This window comes from Oryzias latipes, chromosome 7 (assembly GCF_053564925.1).
Source record: "Oryzias latipes strain Hd-rR chromosome 7, Olatipes_Hd-rR_3.1".
NCBI classification, from domain to species: domain Eukaryota; kingdom Metazoa; phylum Chordata; class Actinopteri; order Beloniformes; family Adrianichthyidae; genus Oryzias; species Oryzias latipes.
In genome coordinates, this window is record NC_136243.1 from 3,153,731 (window position 1) to 3,168,812 (window position 15,082).

A 15,082-nucleotide genomic window follows, 5' to 3' on the forward strand; every position below is an offset into this window, starting at 1 on the left:
AAGACCCAAAAAACGTTAAAATTCCTGTGAAAATACGCATGAGCCGACACCTTAAGATGCTACCGTGTGTCATTAATGTCATCAAGAATTAAAAAACTAAGATAGCTGAAATATCTGGCTAGTTTTTATAGTTAATTGCTAAATGCATCAATTAACTATAAAGAGAAATGATAATTGTAAAAAACTCAACTAAAGTCCAAAGATCCCAAAAGCCAATTTCCTAGACGGGGGTTTGGGCCTCCGAGGCACCTGCCTTTGACTGCACAGGCCCCTCTTAAGCTCTGCTGCAGGTGCTGGGCCCACTGGGGAGTTATCCCACTTCATTCCTACAAGCTGGACCCCACCGGGCCCCAAAGAAAAAGCCCCAGCCAACAAGCGCTCACCCGCAGGCCTCAACCCCAGGTCTGGCTCTAGGGCGGGGCACTAGTGACGCCAATCAGGGCAGTGTAACAGAGTCTTGATCTTTGTGGCTCATGAAGAGGTTCTGACCCACTCTTTGTCTAGTTTGTCACCCAGTACCTGTCTTCAATGGGAGACCCTACCAGACAGCTTAGCTCATGGGATCACTCGAGCTCTCAAACGCCTTCAACGCGCTAAGGTGGCAGTTCTTTTTTTTTTTTTTTAACTTGTCCTGTCCAACAGCTGGGCAGGCAGATGAGAGCTGAGGGCCTCTTGTGTTGGACATATTTTACTTTAACAAGAGGGGTTATTCATCTTCAGACAAACCAAAGGTATGTCTGAATAAATCCCTTTTGGAATTGAGGCCAAACTTTATTAATTTCAATCATGTTTGTAAATCTTTGGTGTTGGACCGGACGGAAAAGGAAAGAGGGGAAGAAGAGAGACGGATGTTATAGGGGGGGGGGGGGGGGGGGGGGGGGGGGATAAGACCATGAAGCAGCATAAAGCAGACAGGTTTACTGGATGTTTATCATTACAGTAAGGTTCAAATGTAGTACAAAAAGGGCGGGGCCTGTTCACACACACACTCCAATGTTATCAACACACATGTTAGCTGCAAAAATGCACACAAAACAGATGGTGTTCACACACGCACATACCTATGCCTTTAAACCAAGTAGTGTGAGAGTTTTCATTCATTCAATCATGCAAACTATTAGTGCAAAGGTGAGCTAACACCTGTGCTCAGGTGAGTGTTTATGTTCTTCTAAAATGGATGGTGGAATGTGAAAAGAAGGAGGGAGAGTGCCCAGCCGTCCCCACACAAAGACCCCCGCCGCAGCAGCAGCGGCAGCCGGAACCCCCAAACGCCACACGGCAGCAGGCAGAGAACAACCACCCCAGAGCCCGAGTGCAGGGAGGCACGGGGGGAAAGAGAATGCCACCCCAGCCCAACCAGGAGAGCAGCCCCCCCGCCGCGCCGGGAGGGCCCAACGCAGGGCCCCACCCGAGAGGGGTGCCCACAGCCCCAGACGAGCACCCCATCACCACCCAGGAGTTCTGGGCATCCCCCTGCCCCAACCCCAGGTATAAGCCAGGACCCCCCAAGGGAGACCCGCTCCGCACTTCAGGCAGCCGCCCACCCAGCCCACGGTTGGTCCAGGAAGGAGCAAGGCAGGGGCCAGCCGCCCCCGCCCAGGAGGGGAGCACCTCGGGGAAAAGGGGGGCCCACAAGGGGTGTTGTGAACATGGCCCGACCAGGCTCGGCCACAGTTGGAGACTTGGCGGGGCCCAGCACTCAGGGACAAGGACCAGAACCCACCCAACAGGGATACGGACACCCCCGGCTCAGGTGTAATGTGAACCCTCTCCCTGCGTGGAGAGAGCACCGCCGGGCCCAGGAAACCGGATGGATGGATGGATGGATGGATGGATGGATGGACGGACGGACGGACGGACGGACGGACGGACGGACGGACGGACGGATGGACACTGGCTGAACTAACTTAAAGTCTGACCGTTTGTTCCTAAAGTACTTGGACAGTGAGTCCAACTGCTTTGTTTTTGCTGTGAACTGAAAAAAATTGATGTTTGACGTCAGAAAATGAAGATCACAATGGAGCCTGACTGGTTTTACAAGTCAGCAAAACCACTGGAACAGAAATGAAGGAAATTGATTAAAGTAGATAACTCAACATGTTGTTGACAGTCCTCTGCTGCAATAAGTCTGTGAGCAACTGACATCAGAAGACCCTAGATAAGGGGTGTCAAACATACGTGTCACCCGGCCCACTCATGAAGAGTAAAATTTATAAAGATGTTTAAAAAAAAGCACATTTCTAGTCCATTCCTGTGGTGACATGTTTTTTTAAAGAAATAACCAAAATGCGCAATTCCACCACTAGGGGGAGCAAAGGAAAAGCAGAACAGGTAAAACAGCTCATCTCTGCACGTGCTAAAAGCCAAACCTAACAGCTCTGACTGGGAAAGATGCAGTTTGGTTCTCCTTAGATTCTCACTGCTGTTATGATGCTTTGAGAATGATCAGTAGTAACACCATAATGACCAAAATGTTGTCAGAAAGAAAAAAAAGGTTGAAGTGAAGTGCTAAGCTTTACAGGAGAAATGGACAGTTTTATTTTTTCACGGAGCTGAATGCAAAACCTGCATGTTTGGTACGTCATCAACAGGTCTACGTGCTCAAAGAATATAACATTCAGCACCCCCCCCCCCCCCCTTCAGCAGATGAGCAGCATGCTCAAAAACAGTGTTTTTCAATCCTGCGGCACACCAGCATCCAAACATTAGAAAAGGGAAAACTCTATAGTCTGTATTGATCTACAGTCCCTCCATGATCTCACATGCATTTTTCTGATAATGGTGGCAAAAAAAGCTGGAAGTTGCAGCTGTTTTTTTCTAAAAGTTGTGATAAAAGTTAAGTTAGTTTTCCATAATAATTTTAAACTAAATTATTTGACATTTTACCCTGGTAAATGTTTTTTCCTCCAGTTTATTAACATGTAGTTTTATGCAACCTCACAAAAAACAAATATATTCTTTCTAAATAGTGATTTATTTTGTTTATATTTATTTCAATGTTGGTGCAAAGGCAACTGGAATTTTTTGAACAATATGATCACGAATTGTTTGATAAATCTTACACAAAAAAGTAACATTATATTTATGTTTTCTGTAGCTACACAAAAAGTAAGCATGTTGAACTTTTATTACTTTTTCTTTTGTCTTAATCAAAGAAGAAGTCTTTGAAGACTTGAACAAAAATGTTTTTTTCTTTTTAGATGATTAAATTGTTTGAATTTAGTTTAATTGTGTCTGTTGGCTTTTTTTCACCTTCATCCTGTTTCTTAAATGTTGTTATTACTTCTTCTTAAGTTTAACATATAGAATAATCCAGACGTTATTAGAAAAGTGTTTCAGTTAGAAAGATGACTTGGACCAAACTGGGATGTTTGGCTGTTAAGAAACAGAAAAACCTTGAAGGAGAACTAAACTGTTGACTTCTGATTTCATCAAGAAGATTTAAAACTGTGTGTTCTTTTGGTTTCAAGACGTTTAACAGGGAAGACTCATTGTGCGCTGAGACAGTGTCACTTTAACCCAATGCATCATGGGAGATGTAGTGCTATAACTGCCGTAGATGGCAGACAGACTCACGTCTCTGAGCTTCATTGTTTTGTTCACTTGTTCCACGGTCTGATCCCGGATTCTGTGGAAAGAACTAGCTAAACCGCTAAAGACGAGCTTTAGCTGGTATTTTTGTTGGAACTGAGAGACTTTATGAGCAGAATCAGAACAAGGAAATTAAAACTTTAACCACTTGATGAATGAATAAGCCTCCAAGAATGATTGGCAGAGACAGTTAAAGGGGCGGGACTTCTCCGTAAACAGGGCTGAACCTGCGGCTATATTGTGGTATCGTCATTCTTATCAAAATGTCTTTAATGGAATGAAATGAACACAAAGCAAAAAGTATTTTATGATTTTACATATTTCAAACTACTCAGTGTTTTATCAGGGCCTGTTTGGATGAACACACACCTGATATCCTGGAGATGGGAAATGTTTTTAGATCAGTGAAAATGGATAATTTCCCACGGTACACCTGACCATCTCCCACGGCACACTGGTTGAAAAACACTGCACTAAGGAAGGGGAGCCCAACTCCAGACCATGGACCACCACCAGTTTTAAAAATCGGATTTATTCATTTTAAGAGTGAGCCTATGACAGATTCAGATTTTAATGTTTAAATGTTAGCAATAGCAAAAGGTTCAAGAAGGAATTCTACTGAAGAAGCAGATCATGTTGACATCAGAATGAAGGAGATTACTGCATGTTCAGAAAAGAACATCCGACAAGAGGAGCCAAGAATACAACCCCCAACCCTGGGTGTGTCAGATGACAGCCGGACTCTAAGCTGAGAACTGTGGCTACTGATTCTGGGGGGAGCACTCAGCAGGGTCATGAATGTGGTTGGAGCTTGAAAAGGGCTTCAGGTGGGCAGCAAACACACAGAAGCTCTAAAAATATGTCACATCAGCAGCTGGTAATGTGTTCAGAGCGTGCATCACGCCACAACAACCGCTGCCTTGCAGCAGAAGCAACAACACGCCAAGGAGAAATACTCTGAATACTTGTTAGAAAATGGTCTGCTGCCTTGATTTTGTTATCAGTCTGAAGAAATTTTGATGTGCACTGAAAACAAAAGGTTTAAAGCAAAATGGCAGAAAGACGTCCGCTTCAGGACTGAAGCCTGCAATCAGTAACAAAAAGAGATGCTGTCCACTGTAGACAGTTAAAGCAGCACTTTCTCTTTATGTCTTTTATGTCATGTGACCAGAACACAGAGGCAGTCTTATGATCAGAGAATGTCATTATAGGGGAATTATTTTGCAGATGCAATTACTGCTATTAAGAACAACCAGGACTGACTCTGTTGGGGAGTCGGGGCTTTTCTCACCTTCTCCCCCCTCTCACCGGCACTGTCGCCCACCGACCCCTCCCCGCTCACTTCAGACTCTCCATTGGCACCGGCTGATCCATCAGACTCTGTGGCGTCCTGCTGGTTGTCGTGGGCGACCGTCTGCCTCTGCAGCTCCCTGTCAAAGTGCTCCTGGAGAGCTGCAGGAGAATCACATGAGTCCACACCACCCAAACACTCACAGTAGTGGTAGAGTGTCCGCCTAAGACTGGGGGACTGTGGGTTCAACTCCACAGAGAGGTCATAACGAAGACGCCTCCCCACTCGAGGCTTAAATGGGGGGGGGGGGGGGGGTACCTACATACCTACGGCTCTTGAGTACAGGACACTCAGATATTCTATTTGAATGCTTCACCTTTCATTTTCTTCTGCAGGGCGGAGTTCTCTGCCTGGAGACGGAGCAATTCTCCATCCATGGGGCTGGAGGCGGAGTTAGGTGGTGGGCTGGATATAGAAGCTCCTCCTTCTTGCTTTAGATCTCGGTTCTCCTTCTCTAGCTGCTCGATCTGCGTGCAGAGCTGGAAGAGCAGAGCAGCAGCGTTGCGGTGCGTGCGGGTTTAGCTGACAGAGCGGCTGCAGACCCCCTTACCCACCTTGGACAGCTCCGTCATCAGCGTGCTGTTCTGTAGCCGGAAGTCATCTTCCTGGCTGTGGAGTTTCCCCTGAAGCATCTCATTCTCGCTCAGCAGCGCGTCCACTTCCTGCAGTCATACAGAACAGAGCTCAGCACGCCGACAGGGTTCACACGCCACGAAGAGTCATGGAGCCTCAGTGAAAGCTCCTTCACAACAGGACACACACTGAAAACAAGAAACTGAAAGAATGTGCACGAGCCAGAGTGCAACTACGTCCTAAAGTTACCACGACAACTGAAAGAGAAGCAAAAGTTACCTGAGCTTTTTTGCTTTTATTCAAAGCCTGAGGAGAAACAGGAAAAAGGTGGACTTTAGTTTTGACAAACATGAGGGCTGATCATCAGAAAAGGAAATCTACGGCCACACCTTCTGCGCTTTGACCAAATCTCTCTCCAGAAGGCCATTTTTCTGCCGGAGCGCGCCCAGCTCTGAAACACAGACGTGAACGAGAGGCTCGGTCAGATCAGGAGATCCAGAAACAAGGAAATCTGCTTTCACTGCAGTGACCTGCTGTCAGGAAGCTAACAGGACAGTCACATGACTGAATGTACCAACTCTGCCTCCTTCACAGAGCTCCTACAGCAAAAGCACCACAACGTTCACAGTCCTGGGATCCTCTTCCAGTCCTTTATTTGGTGGAGCGGTTTTCAGCTATTTCAACTATTTCAATATCGGAAGATGCAAGTCTTTTTTCCTATTAAATGGATTGGAAATGCTTCAAAACCTCTTTACAAAACATTGAATTCTTTGAGCGCCAAGAACTTCAAACTATTTTTTTGTTGGTTTACACTTAATTGCAGTTTATCATTATAAAGGAATTTCTAAGTGTTTTGTATCTTTTTTTAACCTTATTTAACCTTAACCTTTTTTTTACTTATTTTTATCTATTTTGATAGTTTTAAAGCAAAGTAAACTTTAAAAAAATTCCCCTACTTTCACCTTTCATTTTTTTGAAGCATGTTTGGCTTTTGCTGCTCACCTCACAGCGCCGTCTGCTGTGACTCCCATTTGATCTGGATTTTTTTTTTTACATTTTTGGAGTTTGCTTAATTTAACTTTCATTATTTAAACATGTAGCTTTTACTGGTCGTGTCCCGTTTTACATAAACTAGTTTTTTTAAGGTGAATCAAAATGTAACATTTTAATTTAAAGATAAATATTTTAAAAGACAGAGACAAACAGACTGCATCTGGATTAAGTGGCGTCAGCTTCAGCTTTCTCACATCCGTTTTTTGCAGGAAGAGCAACTTTTCTCTTCACTTTTTTTACTTTTGCTTTGACACATCCAGGCAACGTGAAAACTCAATGATAATGATGTTGTCCTTCTCCAAAAAGCTTCCCTTTTTCTCAAATATTTTGTGTTTTACCTGCAGTGTTCTTGCGGAGATCATCCGACAGCTGGTAGTTCTGCGTTCGAAGCTCCAACAGCTGAGCCTGCACACAAACACACACACACACACACACACACACGTCCATGACACATTACTGTGAAGATCAGTACAGCAGCACTGAGAATGTTCAGCTGAAACACACAGATAGTTGTTGCTGCACACAAGCTTCACTGGAGGGGCTCCAACATCAGGATGCTCCCCCACATCTATGGAGGCATTGGTTCCCCCACAGAGGAAGGCAGAGACTAAACGGATGTGTGTTGGACTTATTCAGATCAATAACTGTCCAACACAGTTTCACTGTTTTGCAGTTATGTAAAAAAAGTAAACAGCCACCATCTTTTTCTAGAAAAGATCTCTGAACTTTGTGCACAGTTGGTTTGGAAAACGAGTCAAGACTCATCAAGAGCTTCATTCAAACATGTAAGTTTGGAAAAAAGTTCTATTAAAGATGAACTCCAATGAAAATGGTCTGTTTGGTGTTTCTAACATGTTCTTGTGGCATTTTTCTTATGATGGAGGACATGTGTGAAGAAAATTCAGCTTCAAACTAGAGGGCTGCATTGGGGTTGCATCTCGCGGGATTGGGCGGCAAAAAAAAAAAAACCCGCGGGATCAGTGCTACCATGAATATCTCATGAATATATATTAGCGGACTACGTTAGGCTGTGCGGCTGTTGGATTCTTGTGTACTGACGGCCCGTGAAGGCACCAGGTAGAGACGCCCAATGGCCTCTGTCATCTAACCTGTTGTTGGGGGTGTGCAACGCCCCGCCCCGCCTCTTACTAAGAGCGGGCTTCAGGCCGTCTGTCTGCGCGCGCACATACGCACACTTTTAACCGAACAGGATTTGTGAAAATATATTTAATATTTAAGTTGCACATTACACAAAAGAGGAATGCATGAAAAGATGAGGCTGGAGGTCATGAATCTCTTTAATAATATCAATACAAATACGTGTTTTTTTCCTGCGGGACGGGAGACGATACAAAATCAGTGCATCTCTATTACTGTGCGGGACTAAATTCTATGAGTTTTGCGGGTGCGGGCGGGAGAGGACATACATATTGCGGGTGCGGGCGGGAGTGTAACGCATACGTTGCGGGAGCGGGCGGGATTGGTCAGAAATTCAGCGGGAGCGGGATGAAGAAAATAGTCCCGCGCAGGGCTCTACTTCAAACTGCATTTCTGAGTATTTCTTTACTCAGATTGTGGTGAATCAGGAGCAGATGAAAACAAAGCTTTTAGCAGTGACAAAAGCTACTACAGCAGTATGGAAGCAATTCTGTAGCATTAATAAAAAGCAAAGTCAAAACCAAAAATGCTTTTTCATTTTCAAAATGAAGCTGCATTTTTTGACTAAAAAATAAAATGAAAAAGCAATCCACCAAAATGCTTTTTCTTTTCCTTCCTCAACACAGCTTATTCTGTCACTTAATTAAAATGATAAAAAAAATGGTATTTGACATTTCATTTTCAAAACGTTCCATGGTAAATGTGTAGCATAATTCATTTAGAAATGTCTAATTTGACATTTAAAATGGATTAATAGAAATGCTTTTTAATTTTCAAAATGAAGCTGCATTTTTTGACTCAAAATTAAAAAGAAAAAGCAATATTTCAAAATGCTTTATCATTTCCTTCCTCAACACTGCTTATTCTGTCACTTAATTAAAATGATAAAAAAATGGTATTTGACAATTCATTTTCAAAAAGGTCCACGGTAAATGTGTAGCAAAATTCATTTAGAAATGTCTCATTTGACAATTAAAATGGATTAACAGAAATACTTTTTAATTTTCAAAATGTAGCTGCATCAAATGCCTCAAAATTCACATGGAAAAGCAATATTTCAAAATGCTTTTTCATTTTATACTTAAAACCGCTCATTCTGTGTCATAATTAAAACGAAAATGCAAAGAGGGGATTGCATTTGCATTTTAACATCCACCCCGCGCACCTTGGAGCAATATTCATTTAGAAAAAGCATTAGCAGAGGGGAGGCGGGGCGATGACGTCACTGCTTTCTCCGTGTGTCCGGCAGCTGTCGCTGAGAGACCTGGTATGTCTGTGTTCGCATTAAGATCACCTAAAACCGGGTCCTGTTCACAAACCGCTGGACCTGGCCTGCTCAAACCTGGATTCCTGGATCTTAATGCGAGAAATGCAGCAGAATGTTCCTTAGCTCCCTCGTGAATCAGAAGCTGTGAATCGCAACCAAACTTCTTCAGCGTCGTCTGACCGCACGTATTTAAAAACATATGATCGAGCAGAGCAGGCCCTTAATAATAATCATGACAGTAATAAAAGCACATTATGAAGATAGTCTCCTGCAGCTTCGCGCTGAGTGAGTGTTTTTGGTCCAAGCAGCAACGTTTAGTACGGTGAAATCTGCTGTCTGTTGATGGGGCTCCACCTGTCATCAAACAGCAAATTCAGCGCGAAGCTGCAAATAAATGTGTAAATATGTGGAAATTACATGAGTCTTTATTTTGTTCTGGACACCACTGGAAACACAAATTCATATGATGGTTTCTCAGATCGCAGCAGCATTTCCGCCTTCAGCGATCATCGGAGCTTCGCGCTCCGCTCTGCGAAGGCAGCTGACGGTCCGCAGAAAAAATCTTGTCCGCGGTGCGTCAGGAGGAGGACCGCAGAAGGCGGACATGCTGCTATGTAGTCCTGAGAAGCTGTGCAAACTCATCAGAAGTTCACAACCAACTCAAAGCCGTCTTCTCTGCCGCTAACACAGTCTGCTCCTGGTGCGTGTGTGTGTGTGTGTCAGCGGCCGGACACACGGAGAAAGCAGTGACGTCATCGCCCCGCCTCCCCTCTGCTAATGCTTTTTCTAAATGAATATTGCTCCAAGTTTTGCAGGGTGGATTTGAAATTGCAAATGCAATCCCCTCTTTGCATTTTCGTTTTAATTATGACACAGAATGAGCGGTTTTAAGTATAAAATGAAAAGGCATGTTGAAATATTGCTTTTTCATTTGAATTTTGAGGCATTTGATGCAGCTACATTTTGAAAATTAAAAAGTATTTCTGTTAATCCATTTTAATTGTCAAATAAGACATTTCTAAATGAATTTTGCTACACATTTACCGTGGACCTTTTTGAAAATGAAATGTCAAATACCATTTTTTTTATCATTTTAATTAAGTGACAGAAAAAGCTGTGTTGAGGAAGGAAATGATAAAGCATTTTGAAGTATTGCTTTTTCTTTTTAATTTTGAGTCAAAAAATGCAGCTTCATTTTGAAAATTAAAAAGCATTTCTATTAATCCATTTTAAATGTCAAATTAGACATTTCTAAATGAATTATGCTACACATTTACCATGGAACGTTTTGAAAATGAAATGTCAAATACCATTTTAATTTTAATTTTAATTAAGTGACAGAATAAGCTGTGTTGAGGAAGGAAATGGAAAAGCATTTTGGTGGATTGCTTTTTCATTTTATTTTTTAGTCAAAAAATGAAGCTTCATTTTGAAAATGAAAAAGCATTTCTGGTTTTGACTTTGCTTTTTATTAATGCTACAAAATCGCTTCCATACAGCAGGCCATAAGCTCCCTGCTCTGCTCCATTCTGATGCATCCACTGTCAGACAGATAGATCCAGGAACGGCTTTCTTTCCCTCGCTGACATGGAATCTGGATCTAAACTGGACGAACGGATTGTTTGCAGTCTTTGTTACACCGCTAATGTTAGGTTGGCCATGTGAAGGGCTGTAAGCCAGCAGGAGAGTGGGTCCACAGATGGGTGATGGGTAGTAGGGTTGCTACACGCCAACAGTCCCAAACCCTCAGATGAATTTGTAATGAACTCCTGCCGCTCTGCAGAAACTATGTCCTAGAAAATGACACTGGTTGTCTTTTTCTAGGACAGAAAAACACAACCATTATTGTCTTGTGTTGACCGTGAGATCGTGGTCAACTGGTAGACTGGCTGTGTTTGTGAAGCCGTCTGTGATGGGTTTGTGCAGAACGATAATGTTCAAGACTTAAGATGTAATCACATAAGCAAGCCCCCCCCCCCCCCCCCCCCAAACACTGTGATAAAAATTGATGATCTGAGAATATGTCAGCATGTAGCAGCGCTTTAACCCCCTCCCTAAGGCTGTTTGTCCTTTCTGCACTTGTCTGCAGTGCAGCCTGAGGGGGCATGTTGTGTCATTTATCCAGATCAGGGACCTAGTGCATTTCCAGTTTTAAAGTACAGCAGAGTCTAGAAACCCCAGCAGGTGGAGCAGAAGCAGGAAAGCTCATACCGTCCATGACAGAGTCCTGGAGATCTAACTGGCCGATTTCAGGTGGCCCCTGCTCCAATAACTGCTAGATCAGGTGTGTTTCCTCAACCAAAACCTGGATTCATCTGACCCGACTATTAAACAAAACAGAGACTGCTAGTCTGGAGAACCAGGGTGGAGGAAGCTTGATTTATGAAACAAGAGACAAACAAAGCTGGGGCAAAAGTTCAGCTGAAGACCAGTTGATACTGTGACCTGAACCCTGGACCAAGGCTGAGAACTCATTATGACCAGGAAATTATGTGGAAGAGGCTGTGAGAAATGCCAAAGTCCAAGGTGTGGCCCCGCTGACGTGGGGGTGGTTTGTGATTACTTTTTGTGCCTCAGGAGTGTGTTTCTGTTTTACACCTTCAAACTGGCCTCTTCTCTTTCCTGAAACAAATCCTGAAAAGGTTTCCCTGAGTGTTTATGACCGAACACAAAGCCAGAGTGGGACACAGACAAACCCTTCTGGTTTTTATGATGCTCTTGTAGCTTTACATTTCTCTCTTCATCAAAAGCCCAAAAAAGTAATGAACAACACTGAAAATGCAGATAGTGTGAGGGGAAAAGAAACCAAAAAGAGGAGTTCCTTTTTTCCCCTTTCATATTTCATGACCCAAATGCCCTGGTAAAGGTTTTGCCTGGATTCAAACAACATTTCCTTGACTTGCACCAGACTGGAAGACTGAATCTGCAACATAAGCAGCTTGGTGTGAAGAAATCACCTGTGGGAGCAATCATTAGGAAATGGAAGACATGCAAGACCACTGATAATCTCCCTCCATCTGGGGCTCCCCCCAAGATCTCACCCTGTGGGGTCACAATGATCACAAGAACGGTGAGCAAAGATCCCAGAACCACACAGGGGACCAAGAGAATGACCTGCAGAGAGCTGGGACCAAAGTAACAAAGGCTACCATCAGTAACACATGACGCTGCCAGGGACTCAAACCCTGCAGGGCCAGACGTGTCCCCCTGCTAAAGTCAGTACATGTGCAGGCCCGTCTAAAGTCTGCTAGAGAGCATTTGGATGATCCAGAAGAGGGTTGGGAGAATGTCCTATGGTCAGATGAAACCACAACAGAACTTTTAGCATCCAGAGAACACCAGTCCTACTGTAAAGCATGGGGGTGGAAACATCATGATTTGGGGCTGTTTTTCAGCAAAGGGACCAGAACGACTGATCTGTGTAAAGGAAAGAATGAATGGGGCCATGTATGGTCAGATTTGGAGTGAAAACCTCCTTCCATCAGCACTGAAGATTAATTGTGGCTGGGTCTTTCAGCATGACAACCATCCTAAAGACACTGTTGCCCGGGTAACGAAGGAGTGGCTACATAAGAAGCATTTCAAGGTCCTGAAGTGGCCTAGCCAGTCTGCAGATCTCAACCCCATAGACAAAATCTCTGCTCTAGAGGAGATCTGCATGGAGGAATGGGCCAAAATACCAGCAACAGTTTGTGAAAACCTAGTGAAGACTTACAGAGTACGTTTGACCGCTGTCAATGCCAACAATGGGTATATAACAAAGGATTGAGTTGAACTTTTGTTATTGAACAAATAATTTTTTTTACTATACTTTACAAAGAATTCCTTAAAAAAATCAGAATGAGATTTTCTGAATTTATTTCTCATTTTGTCTCATAGTTGAGGTTTACCTATGATGAAAATTACAGGCTTGCACAATTGGTGGCTGACTGAATACTTTTTTGCCCTACTGTACGTCAGCTCGTGAGAAGCCACTCGTTTTTGTGAGGTGGGAGGGGCCGATGCTCAGAACGCAGGTTTTTAGAGGAATACTGAGAAATAAATGAATGGATCAAAAATACCGCTTTGGGATTCCTTTTAATGAGGAATACAATTTAAATACATAAAAACAGCTCAAAACATTTGTTTTGCATGGTATGAGCCCTTTAATAGCTGGAAGACGAGGGACAACAGCCCTCTAGGGGTGCTTCACTGAACTGCTACCATAAAGGCTTTAATCTGAAAGGATTGAAGTGTCGCAGAGCCTCTGCACACAGCAGTCTCACATTTCCAGAAGAGCAAATATTGATTCTCCAGATCAAACATGAACATCCTTCTAAACAAGTACAGCCGTGAACATCCGCCGCCTAACTCAGTTGCCATGTACACATCTGTAAATACAGAGGTCACGGGCTCAGTCCCAGTCTATTTGGTCCAAATATGGCATCAACACTCACAGCAGGTACAGAGCTTCAGGAAATCGGTTACTTGCAAAATGAAGGAGGAAGGCGGACACGGAGATTTCCCAACCGTCAAACAAACTCATTACAAACACGACTTCTGACACTTTTCAGACTTAAGTGTCTCAATGTCAGCCATTATGTCAGTTCACTGAATGAAGAGAAGGACGTTTCAGTTTGTTTTGAGGTGACACTAACTAAATATCCATTATGAACAGGAATATGGGGATTAAAGAAAGTTTAAAAACCCGTGATACAAACCTCACAAAAGTTTAAAAGTTACCCGATTATCGTAATAAAAGCCTGATGTCAACATCTACAAAGGCCAAATGGATTCTTTAACAACAACTAAATGGATCATTTCCATTTCACTGCAACACTTTAATTTAAATAAGAGTCAACATAACTTAAACTACACTCCAAATGACCCTCATCTATAGGAGGCCAGCGTCTAACATAAAAGGGCTCCATCTGATTGGTCAACAACGTAAAGGAATTTATTCAATTCATTAAATACATCTCAATTTTTGCAATATGTGTACTGCACAGCTTGATGTCCTGGTTTATTGTGACGAGGATGTAGCTCAACACAGAGAAACAAACAGAGGCTGCAGCCCTGTAAATTCCAGTTCTGCCCCCTTGGTGCTGATACCCAGAAGGGTAGAGGTCTCCCTGTTCCTCTCTGTTCAGGGCTTCACAGACCTTCAGGAGAAGCAGTACTAACAAAGAGCTGAAGGAAACGTCCCCTCACAAATCAACCACAAATCACATTTGCTCTGGTTTGTTTTGTGTCTCGTTTGCACCGGTTTATGTAGCTTTAAGGAATAAAGTTTTAAGTCTAAACTTTACAGACTTAAATGATGGAAAGACCCCTGATGATCCAGTCATGGAGCTGAACAGACTGTTTCAAGCTGCAAACAAACATCAAAGCCGGCAGGACAGCGGCACTTCTCTCATCCTGCAGGCGAGGTGACGACAGGTGCGCGGTTACCATGGCAACGGGTGTCTTTTATTCATAAGGGCAGTGGCCTCCTCACACGGACAGAAGTACCGCACATCCCGTGACTCTCATCACCACCGACCGTCACGCTAGCTCTCTCTCTCCCGCTGTAGAGCAGGCATAGCGGTTAGCAACGGAGCTATGCTCCGTTTTCTTCACCCGCGACAGGTACGGGACAGGTGTGAACAAACCCGACACAGCAGAAGGCAGCTGCCTCCTCCTTATTCAACACCAGGTCCACAACAGTAAACATCCACAGCTGACAAGCTAACACTGGACACCGTTAGCCGCTCCCACCCGGAGCAGCTAGCGGTTAGCATCGTGCGCTAACGTGTTGCTGCCGAGGAGCCCGTAAGTTTTCCGGCACTGGCAGCTAACTGAGAGTGAACCGGACTGAAGGCCCGGCCCCGGAGCTGCCCCTCACCTGCATGCGGTGAAACTCCTCTTCAGACAGAGCCTGCGACATGGCCATGATAACCCCGGCAGCCAGCTACCAGGCTGGGCTAACAGTGGAAATGCAGCGCTAACGGGGCGGAGCTCCGCAAAGATGGAAATGCAGACACACATCCCACTCTGACACAGATTCCAGGACCGAAAGTTACAGCGTTGCTACAGAAAGCCACGAACAGCCAGAGCCTTCACTCTGACAC

The 15,082-nt window shown here is 44.0% G+C and overlaps 1 protein-coding gene across 7 annotated transcripts in view; it reads right to left on the reverse strand.

Moving 5' to 3' along the window:
• Positions 1–15,082, reverse strand: part of gripap1 (GRIP1 associated protein 1) — a 49,224-nt gene extending 34,142 nt beyond the window's left edge. For 4 of the 7 annotated variants that reach the window (XM_023957063.2, XM_078950040.1, XM_078950039.1 and 1 more), the window contains exons 1-7: positions 14,857–15,080; positions 6,907–6,973; positions 5,905–5,966; positions 5,795–5,821; positions 5,497–5,604; positions 5,259–5,421; positions 4,883–5,043 (exon numbers count right to left, since the gene is read on the reverse strand). In XM_023957063.2, coding sequence (XP_023812831.1) covers positions 4,883–5,043; positions 5,259–5,421; positions 5,497–5,604; positions 5,795–5,821; positions 5,905–5,966; positions 6,907–6,973; positions 14,857–14,904 — 636 coding nt within the window. In that variant the 5' untranslated portion in view covers positions 14,905–15,080. Of the gene's footprint in view, positions 1–4,882; positions 5,044–5,258; positions 5,422–5,496; positions 5,605–5,794; positions 5,822–5,904; positions 5,967–6,906; positions 6,974–14,856 lie in introns of all 7 variants that reach the window. The other 3 variants (XM_078950042.1, XM_078950041.1, XM_023957064.2) reach the window with 1 other exon arrangement.